This window comes from Mangifera indica, chromosome 1 (assembly GCF_011075055.1).
Source record: "Mangifera indica cultivar Alphonso chromosome 1, CATAS_Mindica_2.1, whole genome shotgun sequence".
NCBI lineage: Eukaryota > Viridiplantae > Streptophyta > Magnoliopsida > Sapindales > Anacardiaceae > Mangifera > Mangifera indica.
The window spans coordinates 24,761,049-24,774,921 of NC_058137.1; the positions used below are offsets into that span (position 1 = coordinate 24,761,049).

Consider the following 13,873-nt stretch of genomic DNA (forward strand, 5'->3'; position numbering starts at 1 on the left):
GAGTGCAAACCTTTTTATCTTGCTGGACAAGAGACTACTGCAAATTTGATTGAATAGACAATGATTTTATTGTATATGCATCAGAACTGACAAGAGCGTGCAAGAGAAGAAGTTTTCCAAATTTTTAGAAACAAAGAACCACAATTCGATAAGTTAAATTGTTTGAAAGAAGTAAACATATATATCCCTCATAAAATTATGTTTTACTTGAGAGAATTTAATGTTTTAAAACTCTTCCTTCCTAAAAATGTGTGTCAGGTAAACAAAATTTTTTACGATGCACTGAAGCTATATCCACTGGTAGCTTTATTTGTCATAGTAACTATGAAGAAGTTCAAATTAAAAGAGGTCAATATACCACCTAGAGTTTTGATTGTAGTACCAATAATTCTAGTTCATCACAATGAAGAATATTGGGGAGTTGATGCAAAGGACTTTAATCCAGATAGATTTTCAAAGGGAGTTTCTAAGGCCTCAAAGAATGATGAAGTTCCATTCTTCCCATTTGGTTGGGGTCTTAGAATATGCATTGGACAAAACTTTGCATTGCTAGAAACAAAACTGACTTTATCAATGATTCTACAAAATTTCTTCTTCCATCTTTCTCCAACTTATTTTTATGCCCCAGCTCATGGTATAACTGTACAACCACAACATGGTACTCACATGATTTTACACAAGATTTAGTATTACATAATCCATAGCTTTGATGTGAGTTACATCTTTTTTACAAACTAGATTAGTCGCTAAGGACTTTAGAAATCAGCTCATGGAGACAGGATTTTTAGGTCTCGTAAATTCCAAAGAAAAAAAATGAAAACAGTTCGTGATTTTCTCTCTCAATGGATTTGGGTCGGATCTATATTTATCCATACCGTAGCAGGCCCATCAACATCCTTACGCGTAAATCATACCCGAAACTTTTACCATGTGTTGGCTTCATATTTCATCAGTTTTCCCAACAATAATTGAGTATCACGCTAAACATAAAATATACTACTCAATAGGCATCTTCATATCACCCAGCACTTTCTCAAAACATTTTTCTCTCTTTAATTTCTCTTAGCCTTTCCTGAAAATGGAGATTCCAGTGACATCTATTGCCTTCTCTGTTGCTTTCGTTGCCGTTTCAGCATGTCTGTGGAAGTTGCTGGACTGGGTTTGTTGAAGCCAAAGAAGCTAGAGAAGTTTCTTAGGCAACAAGGCTTCTCCGGCAACCACTACAAACTTTTCCATGGAGACACAACAGAGATGATCATGATGAGAAAACAAGCAAAAACACGACCCATCAGCCCATTCTCACATGATATTGCATCTCGAGTCATCCCGTTCCACCATCACATCTGCAGAAACTACGGTGTGCCTTTTTCTTCACTCAGAAACTTGTTATTCGTCAATACTTTATAGTAAATGGAGATCCTAACAAGTTATGAATTGATTTTTCGAAAACAAATTTATAGATTAAATTTGATGTTATAGTGACTGATAATATTTCTAGCTCCCAACAACAAGGCTTGAGCATCGTCCTCTTCAATCTTCAGTTCTTCAACATGTTCATGCTTGAGAACATTTTTCTTTTTCTTTTTATTTTTTAAAGTTTGATTGCTTGGCTAGACTTGCTTGTCCTTATCGAATAAATAATAGGATCTAATTAGTTCAAAGTATAAGATAAAGTGAGACAAAGATTGTTTAATTTCTTTAGCGGTGGAATGGTGCCACCTTATCTTTCTTTTTCTTCATTTGTCTGCCACTTACGGCAACGCGTATAAAGTAAAGTTATATAATTGACGGAATGATATAAAATTGCTTTAACACAAGCTTTTTCTATTGATGTGGGGCTCAATTTTTTGAAGGCCAAAAGACTTGTTCCCACCCAACGCCCGGTGTAATCGCAAATTCACATCGGTCAATTTTTATAAACTTAAAAGTTTTATTTATAAGTCATATTCTTTTAAAATTTTTTGTTACTGTTATTTAAAAAAAATTATACAAAACTAAAATTTTATTACAATTTTCTCTTCAGTTTAAGAATCTAACAATTTTTTATACTCAAAGTTTGAAAAGTAGTTATTTTCCTCTAGGTTTTTTTCTCCTCCCCAACAACTCAGTCCTTTCTAATTGTCGATTGGCCTTCTCTCCTCCTTCCTCGGTGGGTCGTCATCCTCTCCTCCCCCCCCCCCCCCCCCCCCCTCTTTTGTCTTCATCAGAGATTAAATATCTCAGACAAAAACAAAATGTCTTCATCTCAGATGAAGACAGAATATCTGACGAACACAGAACATTTTTGTCTCTGACGAAGACAAAAGGAGAGCAAAGGAGATAGACTGCCTGAGGGAGAAGAAGAGAAGCCTAGTCGATAGCTTAGAAGGAATGAGTTGTTAGAGAGAAGGAGAAAAAAACCTAAGAGGGAAATAACCATTTTTTAAACTTTGAGTGAGAGAAAATTATTAGATTTTCAAGTTGAGAGGAGAAATGTAATAAAAATTTAGTTTTTTAAATTTTTTATTAAATAGCAGTTTTATCTTTAACTTTTACTAAAAATTTTAACGAAATTTAGCTCATGAGTGAAACTTAGGGTTTTTAAAAGTTGACAAGTGTGAATTTAAAATTATACCTAACCTTGGGTGGGAACAAGTCTTTTGGCCTTTTTCAAATAAATAAAAAGTTATGTGAACCGAATCCTTTTTCATAGCAAATATCATATATAAAATTATAACCATGTAGCAGATATCGTAAATAAAATTATAACTATGTTTGATCATACAAAGTAAAATAGAAAATCCTTGAAGGTGCTGATACATGCAATCTCAAAATGATGAGATGATATAATACTATTTCAATAAAAATTAATAATAAAAATAAGATTTGAGGTATACTTAACAATTAACATAGAATAATGAAAATTATGGAAATATTAATTTAACCATGGAAACGTTAGGGTTAAACTTCTACAGTTCTACTTAATTATCAAATCCAGGCAAAAAATTTAAAATAATTATTTTTATATTACACTCTTCTGTTAATTTTATACACATTGCTTTCTATGAAAGAGGTTGTACGCTTAGTATAATTTTTTTAATTTAATTCTAACATAAAATGAATAATAATTTATGCAGGGAAGAATTCATTTATATGGTTGGGTCCTATACCAAATATAAACATTACAGACCCCAGACTGATAAAGGAAATCATGTTAAGGCACGAAATATTCCAAAAACCCAAGCTGAACTCACTTGGCAGGTCTGTATTTAGTGGGATGGGGATCTATGAGGGTGAACGATGGTTCAAAGTCAGAAAGATAGCAAACCCAGCTTTCCATCTCGATAAGTTAAAGGTTTTTCTTCTCTCTATCCTCTTAAATTAATAATGATTTATAAGACTTGAAATAATTTCCATGCACTCTTAGTTTGATACAATGTGTAAGCGGTTCCACGTTTTCACGTTTATGTTTTCATGCTACTTAGCTTAATGTCTTTTTACTTTTAGGGTATGGTGCCTAAGATGTATCTGAGTTGCAAGGACATGATAAGAAAATGGAAATTTTCAATGGCTGACAAAGAGTCGTGTGAGTTAGATGTGTGGCCTGATATTAAGGCTTTAACATCAGATGTGATTTCTCGGACAACATTTGGTAGTAGTTATGAAGATGGAAGAAAAATATTTGAACTTATAAGCCAACAAATCAATCTTTTGAATCAAGTTTTCTACACCTTCCACATCCCAGGATGGAGGTAAATTGAATTTTTATTTTTATGATTATGTGAGATTAATATTGGGTGAGTAACAACTGTTTCATTCTTGCTCTGATGAGATGGAATATTGAACTTTCAGTTTTGTGCCTACTCAAGCAAACAGAAAATTGAAAAGCAATGACAAGGAAATTCGAGAGATGATAAAAGGCATCATAAAGAAAAGAGAGGGGGTCCTGAAAGTTGAAGAAGCAAGTTACGATGATCTCTTGGGCTTATTAGTGGAATCAAATCATAGAGAAATCCAAGAAAATGGGAACAAAGAAAGTGGAATGAGTATTGAAGAGGTGATTGATGAATGCAAACTTTTTTACCTTGCTGGGCAAGAGACTACTGCAACTTTGATCATATGGACAATGATTTTGTTATGCATGCATCAAAATTGGCAAGAACGTGCAAGAGAAGAAGTTTTTCAAGTTTTCGGAGACAAAGAACCCCAATTTGATGAGTTAAACCGTTTGAAAGAAGTAAGTAAACATTTTCCTTCTTAAATAAGTTCACCCACCAATAGGGAACGTGAACTAAGTCCAAACCATCATGAGATAAATTAATTTTACATTATTTATGATAGCAAAAGTATGTGTTGCAGGTAAACAAAATTCTCCATGAAGTACTAAGATTATATCCACCACCTTTGTTACTAAGACAAACTATAAAGGAGGCCAAACTGGGAGAAATTATTATACCGTCTGGAGCTTTCATTTCAATACCAATACTTCTAGTTCATCATGATGAAGAATATTGGGGAGCTGATGCAAAGGAATTTAATCCAGATAGATTTTCCCAAGGAGTTTCAAAGGCTTCGAAGACCGATCAACTTTCATTCTTCCCTTTCAGTTGGGGTCCCAGAACATGCATTGGACAAAACTTTGCACTATTGGAAATGAAACTAGCTTTAGCGATGATTCTGCAAAATTTCTCCTTTCAACTTTCTCCAAACTATGCCCATACCCCTGTTCTTGGCATAACCATACAACCACAGAATGGTGTTCCCATGATTTTACAAAAGCTTTAGTATTGTATGTGTTGGAATATATTAGGTATATAAGTGTGTAGATCGAAATTCATAATACACAAAACCAATTGACTTCTGTTAAGATCTAATCTACCACACTTATGGGCCTCATATATTTTGATAGTATAGAATAAAATAGGTTTGATCTAATACATATATATGAAAAGCCTTCAAGTTGTGAGTCTACAAAATTACTACATTTAGTAATTATTGGATTACTTTTATTGATGTGTTAGTACTGATATATAAGTCAATTGTATTTTTCAAAAATTATTTTTATGTTAATCTATGTGTTAGAGATGGCAATTTCGATCCGAATTTAATATTTTCAACTCTAACGAGGAGGAAATTCTCTGATAGAAATAGACGAGGATTAAAAATATCTTCGTAATTAGAGACAGGAATATATGTATCCCCTCCCTGCCCTGCTTTACCCCGATTAACTATATAATATTTGTAACATTTGAAATAGTGATAAGTGTTAATTTTAATTAATTTTGTTATTTAATATATTTATGTTATGTTTAACTAGTATGAAAAGAAGATTTTTTTTCACGAGAATGAAAACGCAAAGGAAATTATTTTTCACAAAGAGGGAATGAGGAATCATTTTCATCTCATAGCAAGGACAAAAATTTTACCTCCTATAGCTACGAGAATTGAAATTCCCTTCCCGCCACTTATGACTGTCATCCCTACTATGCGTGACCAAATTTAAACTATAAAAATGAAATAGTTGATGGGTTTAATAAGAAAAAATAACACATACTATGCCTACCCCATTGACGTCCCTACACGCAAATCTAACTTCTAACTTTTTCAACCGGATGACTTCACCATTGAATATTGGCTCCTTAATTTAGTATCATTAAGAAAGGGATTTTGGTTAGGCCGAAAGACTTATTCCCACCCAAGGCTTGGTGAACTCACAAACTCATAACTATTAATTTTCAAAAACTTAAATATCATATTTTGTATTAAATGTATTGTTAAAGTTAAAGATAAAAATAACATTTAACTAAAAATATTAAAAAACACTAATAGCTTATCACATTTTTTCTCTTAGTTTAAAATTTTAATAATTTTTTTCTACTAAAAATTTCAAAAGTGATCATCTCCTCCTTATCCCCTTATAGTGTTGAAACCGTCACTAAAGATGGCAAACTTTATTATCTCTGACTGTGTTCTCTCTCTCCCAGCCTAAAATTCTAAACCCAAGGAGAGATAATGCGTGTATAAGTATTTGGGTGCATATTTATAGTTTTAAAAACTAAGTATGACTTTGAAATTTCACCGAACCTTAGTGGGAATAATCTTCTGGCCTCCGGTTATGTTCATTGGGCTTCAGATTTTGTATCCAGTCTCACTTAAACTCAAATCTGACGTTTTTTACTTCTTCTTATCCACCATCCACAGGCAAACTCCTTCGCTTCTTGCATGCAATTTACTTCGACTCATGTTTCATAGTTATATTAACGAAGTTAAGCAATTATCAGAAAAACATATGAAACAGATACTTTTATATGCCCGTAATCGCAATTTTTTAATTCCATTTGATTGGTTTGACACAGGGCATAGCTTAGCCTCAGATTTTGCTAAGCCATTTTATTGGTTTAAGTCCTCTAAACCGAACCTATACACCCCTTACACTGGAAAAAAATACTTGGTAAAAAACAGGGTTCTAGACTTCTAGTTATAATCCAAAAAAAATTACAGAAAGGCGAATTTTAGTAGTTGAAATATCAAATCAGAAATTAAATTTTGCAAGAGGGTCTGTTGGTGTGGCCTTCATTCAAGTTGATCCAAAGCTTCATTCAAAATAACCCCAATTCCATTGAATACAAACACAGCCAAAATTCTAATAATGCAATCAAAATGAAAATGAAAAAGAAAAATTTAGGGCAGTTCCCTGAATTAGAACATGAGTGAAAGACATGTAAAACCTTGAGGCTGCCCCAATATTCAACTTTAGGCCGGGTGAAATTGAGTTCTCTCAAAACATAAAATAAGCAAGAACCCATTTGGATCGGCCGAACTATAACCCAGAAACAAAAACAAAACAAGATTTGAAATTATTAAAATTCATGTGAACATGTATAATACCTTTCTTCATAATTGCAAGAAACTAGGAGGAGACTTGCAGAGAGAAAGAAAGGAATTAATAGGTTTTTGTATGCCGGCAACGGAACCACAGCAGAACTGTCACATAGCTCACTGAGTTCTCTCAAAGGCAATCAGGAAAACCCTAACCCCCTGCTATGCTTTTATGCTAAGTGGGTTTCAGTGAATTGTCCCTATTACCCTTAAAAGGTTGTGAAAATGTTGCCAAATCTTTAGCAGAAACATGTAATTTACTAAAAATTTTATTAAACCTTTGTAACTATCGGATTAGGCATGAACAAATTTTTAAAATTGATTACCAGTTTAAAGGCAAAGAATTTTCAGCCAAAATATTACTTGTCCAGGATTCTTTTGATGAAAATGGATTTAAAGAATCTGTATTGTTTATTGTTTTTATTTTAGAGATTTTTTTTTTTTGTGTTTGTTAAAATGTTTAGTCTTTGTTAAGTTTTTCTTTCCTTTTGTTAAATTTTGTTGAAGAATATTGTGCTTTATGAGTGAATATTTGTATATTATTTTTTAAAAAAAGGTAAATTAAGAAGAGCAAATGTATGCCTTTTTAAGCAGAAACTGAGAGATCTATGTGAAAATAGATAAAACTGAATAAAGTAACTCCGATTTAATACACGATTGAGCACATTATTTATATTATTATATGATTAAATAAATAATTGGCTGTTTTGCCTTACAAGTTTTACTTAAATAGTCAATGCTCTTTCATTGACACAATCTTATCTATGTTGCCTTGCCTGTACAGCATTAAACATTATATTCCTCTAACATACTCCAAAAGCTTCTGCAGATTGTGATCCTGGATATTTTCACTTCCAAGCCAAACATTTTCAGGCATCGAAACAAGATGGGGTAACTCATCCTCTAAACATATGAACTAGGTGGGTGTGTGCATACATAGATACAGTCACATGACAATACACGGTAGTATGAGCTATATTTGACTGATAAAAGAAGGTTTCAGGAAGAATAACATGACATTATTGATGATCTTGAAAACTTTAGTGTACAACAATGGCTGTGAATTGCTTTTTCTGTTTTCCAAAGAAAAGAATGTGTGCTTGAACAAACAATATTATGAGCTGGGGTTATTGCTCAATACCTTTTATGATATACAACTGGTTGCGGGCAGCTTGTCTTTGTATAACCACCTGAGGTTCGGCAAGAGTGCATGAAATACTAGTAGAGATCTGTCTGAGCAACCTTGTCGATGACGGTGCTCCACTAGGAAGTAGCTTGTACTATGAAAATACTTTTAACTAATCAATTCGTTGAAGATTAAACAACACCATTTCCTCAAGGCCTGATCGAAAAGCACTTCGAGGAAGGCTTCGGAGATTCTGGATTGCAAGATCAGCCTTTTCTTTTGCTAATTCTTGTGCTCTCTCAATGCCTCCACAAGTCTTTACCAATTCAATGGCTTCTTCAAGGGAACCTGTCTCACAGAATTCAGATTCAATAGTCTCTCTTAATTTTGGCTCTTTCTCTAAAGCAAAAATTACTGGTGCAGTCAGGTTTCCTTTTGCCAGATCACAGCCAACCGGCTTCCCCAGCTGCTCTGCTGACTGAGTGAAATCCAATATGTCATCAACTACTTGGAAAGACAGACCAAGATTTTTACCATATTCGTACATTTGATTTGTCACAGTACTATCAACCCCACTAAAAACAGCAGCTCCCTTGGTACTAGCAGCAATTAAGGAGGCTGTTTTATAGTAGCTTTTGAGTAGGTATTCTTCAAGTTTGACGTCACAGTCAAACAAGCTAGACGCTTGCTTTATTTCACCACTTGCAAAATCTTTAATAACCTGTCATGATACTTAGGTTGATAAGCATGAAACTAATTCAACACAAATATCACAGAGTGCACCCATTTTATGATGCCGCAAAATGTAATTTGTAATTGACTAGCGTCATAACCATCAAAAAGTGGATACTGAATTTTTATTGGAGGATAGAAAGCGATGAGGTGTCTGCATACCTGACTGATAAGCTTAATAACTTCAAGATTTTCAAGATTTGCAAGATACCACGAAGACTGAGCAAACATGAAGTCCCCAGCCAGTACAGCGACTCTTGTGCCATATAACTGGTGAACAGTTTTCTTACCTGCATATAAACAGCTATTAGTTCATATCAGAAGGAATTTTGAAGGGACAAAAAGTTTGAACATAAGGGGAGAAACCATAACATGTCAGAGGAACAACATGTGGTACCGCAACTGGTATACACCAGTAGACCAAGTGTCACTGATAAAGCCCAAGTCACAGGGAAGAAGAGGACACATATCATGGACTATACCATCAATTGATTCCATTTACCAATTTCAGAATACAATACACATGAATGATCAATTTTTAAGCACCCAGAAGGATTATTACAGCAACTACATTCTCAAGATCTTTACATAATCTTTTTATCATCTTTTAATACCTGAAAATTCCTCAACCTTTTGCCACATTCATCAAGTTCTATATAGGGAACTGCTTCCAGATTCTACAATCTTGGTAGCTCGGGAAGTTGTAGATTATAACATCCAAGTATGTGGCCCCAATGGGATTTTAAACCTTTAACCTCTAGGTTGAAACGAAGGACTTTTACCACGTAGCCCAACCCTTGGGAAATGTAATTTATTCCACATTTCTCCTTTGCCATTGATCAAAATAATGCTAAAGTCAGAAGCAAACCCAAAATTAGGTCAAAGAAGCTATCACAATGGTTTCTACAGAGGACACCAAACACTCTTCTCAGATAGACAAGTAGGAAATCTATGTGCAATCAAACTTCAAGAAGCAAAACTTGACAAATATATTAGGGGCATTTGGACACTCCAAAATGCAATATGCAGACATGTGTTGGTTTCTTACTTAGGTGTACACAAATTGGCATAGAGCTGTCAATAAGATTTCTAAAAGATCTTGATGTCACATATACCTCTTCTCATGTCACTTTCATCTAATACATCATCATGAATTAAACTTGCAGTGTGGATCATCTCAATGATCTCAGCTAAGCGACAATGCTCTGTTGTAAGTTCTCTGAAAGAAAACAGTACAGAATGAGTCTCCAGTTTAATTTAATGAGTTTAAAAGAAAGGGTTCTGTATTTTGCTTACTTCAATCCAACCATTTCTGCCGTTGCTCTTGACACTAGGAACACCAAAGCTGGTCTCATCCGCTTGCCACCAGCACCAAAGATCTGCTGAGCTGCAGACATAAGAACCGGGTTTTCTGCACCAACAATCTAACAAAGAATCATGATCAGATACATGATTTACAATTCAATAAGAAAATAATGACAAAACACTCAGCTTCGTATATAAATATGGTGAAACAGTCATGCAATTGGAAATGCATTATCATAAATATAATCACAGGAATATAAAAATGAGCTACATAATAAAACACAGGGATCGGATACTGAATAAACAGGTACCAAGGGCCACTCCTGCTTTTATAACAGATGTTCGATAAATGGAAAAATGCATGAGACCTTGTTCACTTGGAAACAAAGAATTATGGCTTAGTCAGCTATGAGGCACCATCCTAGAGTACTATTGGCTACATTTGCTAACCTAAAGTAGCATCTAAGAAAAATATATCAAAGAGAATGACAGGAATGAAAGATAAAATGGCAAAATTAATTCATTAGACCTAGAGTCTTATCTGAAGAGACAACACAACCAAGAACAAGCTCTGTATTTTAGCAGTATAAGTGTTGGCATCAACAACTTAATTCAGTGCTATATAAAACTCTACCACAATTGAAATTACCCCAAATTTCAGCAAAAAGCATTTAATTGAACAAGGGACCTTTCTTCTATTTTATTCCAAACTGAATTGCATCTTTCATATAAGAACAAACTGAAATTTAGCTCAGCAGTCACCAGTCAATATTTACAAAACAATAAAACTATGTGTACCCATTTTATATACACAAATAGGTACTCACTTGATGCATGTCATCAAGTGATTGAGTGATTTTGAATTAAGAATAAAGTATAACCCAATTACATAATAACATATCATGTGTATGCATTTGTGTATTAAAAAGTGGATACGCATAGTATTGCTCTTTACACAAAATAAAAAGTAAAACACCATGAACCTGCTTCATCTTTAAATTGTTATACAAAAACTTTCTCCATAGTTAACATCATGAAAAATAAAGATAGGTAGCATTCTCACACTTGACAATATCAAAAGTTTTCAAAGAAATACCGATTGGAGATTTTGATTGAGAGTCCTGAGGTCATCAGCAACCACTTGAAAGATATTTGCCAGCGAAACTGGACTTCTTGCCTCTTTCTTCAAATCCAGAACTGGTGGAGGACCTTGACTCACTTCTAAAATAAATCCACAAGTACACCAAATATATAACTTGCCTCACTCATTAACCAAAATTCAAACAATCTTACACTAAAGCATTCACAGCCATTATCAATTTACTAAAACAACAAACACCAATACAACAACAAGAAGAAGCAAGTCAACATATTAGATAAAAACCAATCAGTAAATCAACTAAAGCCAACACTTAGTAATAAAAAATCAGTACCATTAAGCAAAGTTTCAGGCGTTTTAGTTGAATAAACCCGACACCGAGCGAGGTTTTGCTTGCAAAAAACCAATCTATTAGCACCAAAGTGTCTACTACTTCTCCTAGAAACACTCTTTGCGTAACTTCTAGCCCAATACCTATCAATGGAGGCATTAGAAGAACACCCACAAGCCACCAAATCAAGCACACTTCTTCGAAAATCAAGATTGCGGCATATCATTGACATCTTTCTCAACAGCAATTCCCACAACGCCGAAGAACCTAAAGGCCACCAAATTTCAAGAATCTAGATAGAAAACCAAGTTGAAACTCCCATTAAAGATAACAACATCACAGAATCGCCTACTGGGTTGTGAACAAAACTTGAAAAGGAATAAAAAAAAGAGCGCAGATGGGGGATTTCCGTTTTAAGTTATGCTCCTCACAATGAAAAAAAAAGTCCAAATGGGGGATTGGCGTGTTAAGTTTTGCTCTTCATAACCAACACAAATCGGTTATTAATATTGAGTGGTAGAAAGAAACCCACATAAGACATAAAACATCAACGTGTAACTTTATCAGCAGAGAGAGGTGAACTGAGATGAGTTAAGCGCCAAGAGCTGTTTGTTCAGTGTAATCTAAGAAAGGACTGTAAGGACATGAATGAACGGGCCATTTCTACTGGTCAATATCAAATCCACTCCAGGCCAAATTGTAGTTGGTGGTCAAAATTGAAGCAAAGCAACGTTAAAGTCTCAACCGTTATTTATAGGTCAAAAGACTTGTTTTCACCGAACGTAAAATGTAAACCGACACTTCAAAACTCCCCTAACTTTTAAAAATCCAATCCCCTGCCAATAAATTAAATTTTATTAAAACTCTGAGTTAAATATAAGAAAAAAAAATAATTTTAATAATAATATTAAATTTTAAAAATTAACAATTTCATTTTTATTAAAATTTTTCAATTTTAAAAAATCATATTTTCCCTCTAAACCTAATTTTTTTCATCTCTTTAACCAATATTTTCATCTCCAACGACCATTAAATCTACCTTAAACTATTGTCATCAAAGTCTTTTCACCTATTCAACCACAAAACTTATCATTTAGATGATTTTTATTTAGATTCGACAAATCCAAATGAACCGTCTAGACAACGTCATCCAAAAAAATTATTTGGATGTGTCATCATCTAGAACGAAGGTCTTGAAAGATGGAAGATGGTTGAATCATCTTTCATCTTCCATCTTCGTTCCCCACTTCGTTTCATTGGTCATCTTCCGTCTTTGTCGGCCATTGACAAAACAGGAGAGATGGGAGATACATGGCCAACAAGAAATCGAAGAGAAGGAGAGAGGTTGTCAACATGAAGAAGAGAGGTCATCAGAGAGAAGGAGAGCACCGACCGATGCGTTCAACGAAGATCATTCGGCGGTTGAATTTTCAAAGCTAAAACCCCTAAGGTGGGGATGAAAAAATGTTCAAAAATGTTGGGGGGTTTTTTTTTTTTTAAGACGATTCAACGGTTGGTTTGATCCTTGGAATTGTGGTTTCATTTCTTAAATTTTGCAAATTTTATGAAAATAAAAAAAATTTGTTTGATCAACAAAAAAAAATTTCCCCTTTTCAACTTTCATAAGTGTTTCGTATATAAAGTTGTTAACTCAATTCTACAATTATACAAAGAAGTTTAATTAGATGTAATCAAACATTCAAGGATTAGTTAAACCAAAAGGGAGAAACTAGTACTTCAATTTTAAAATGGCTCCAAATATTCTTTCAATGTAGGGTATGTTCTATACTTGACTCCCAGGCATTCAAGAAGAACGATCTCATTCACAATTGATACTAATGGTTTTTACTGTTATTCCACATTGAAAATGTGTAATGTGTGCAACTTGTTAGGATTCCTTCACTGTGGGTGGCTCATTGGTGAGCTCACGGTGTGTTCAACTTCCATAATCATTGTGTCCTGATTCCAAATATTCAAAAATTTCAGCTCTGGTATACAACAATGGTAGGCCTAACTTGAACTGATGGAAATTGTGTCATCAACAACCCCATATTTCTTCCATTACAGGTTTAGCTAGTTCAGAGTCTTTGTCTTTCTTGCTGCTCTTCAGTTTGTCTCCTCTCCAAATTGAATTTCAATCCTTCAGTCTTTTCGTTTGTCAAGCTCCTTGAGTAGTGCTTGGTTTTTTTTCACTTCAGCAACCTCTAAACTTTTTCCTAAGTTCAATTATCTCTTCTTGTGACTTATCTAATTCAATCTCTACAAGCTTAACAAACTTGAATGATGTCCTAGAAGCCTAGTAGAATTGATGCAAAAACTTTAATTACTTCCACAAATTCTAGTGCGATTTCTATCTCTTTACTGTCTTGTTTCTAGACTTGTCCGTGAGCCGACACCACCCACATTGTCTTGGCTTGGCACG

At 34.1% G+C, this 13,873-nt stretch overlaps 2 protein-coding genes across 4 annotated transcripts; one reads left to right on the top strand and one right to left on the bottom strand.

Moving 5' to 3' along the window:
• Positions 1 to 962: 962 nt before the first annotated feature.
• On the top strand, positions 963 to 4,988 carry LOC123202737 (cytochrome P450 CYP72A219-like). 2 transcript variants are annotated; one of them, XM_044618869.1, is made up of 5 exons: positions 963 to 1,357; positions 3,117 to 3,334; positions 3,487 to 3,731; positions 3,832 to 4,216; positions 4,327 to 4,988. In XM_044618869.1, the coding sequence occupies exons 1-5, from the start codon at positions 1,135 to 1,137 to the stop codon at positions 4,762 to 4,764; spliced, it is 1,509 nt and encodes a 502-aa protein (XP_044474804.1). In that variant the 5' UTR covers positions 963 to 1,134; the 3' UTR covers positions 4,765 to 4,988. The 2 variants fall into 2 exon arrangements, with proteins under 2 accessions (XP_044474804.1, XP_044474876.1); XM_044618941.1 differs by having other exon boundaries at positions 964 to 1,357; positions 4,339 to 4,988.
• Positions 4,989 to 7,855: 2,867 nt separating this feature from the next.
• On the bottom strand, positions 7,856 to 12,134 carry LOC123229888 (solanesyl diphosphate synthase 2, chloroplastic-like). 2 transcript variants are annotated; one of them, XM_044655911.1, is made up of 6 exons: positions 11,455 to 12,134; positions 11,118 to 11,239; positions 10,013 to 10,140; positions 9,832 to 9,935; positions 8,879 to 9,006; positions 7,856 to 8,705 (listed from the first exon to the last, which is right to left on the bottom strand). In XM_044655911.1, the coding sequence occupies exons 1-6, from the start codon at positions 11,681 to 11,683 to the stop codon at positions 8,157 to 8,159; spliced, it is 1,260 nt and encodes a 419-aa protein (XP_044511846.1). In that variant the 5' UTR covers positions 11,684 to 12,134; the 3' UTR covers positions 7,856 to 8,156. The 2 variants fall into 2 exon arrangements, with proteins under 2 accessions (XP_044511846.1, XP_044511841.1); XM_044655906.1 differs by having other exon boundaries at positions 11,118 to 11,242; positions 11,455 to 12,131.
• Positions 12,135 to 13,873: the final 1,739 nt, after the last annotated feature.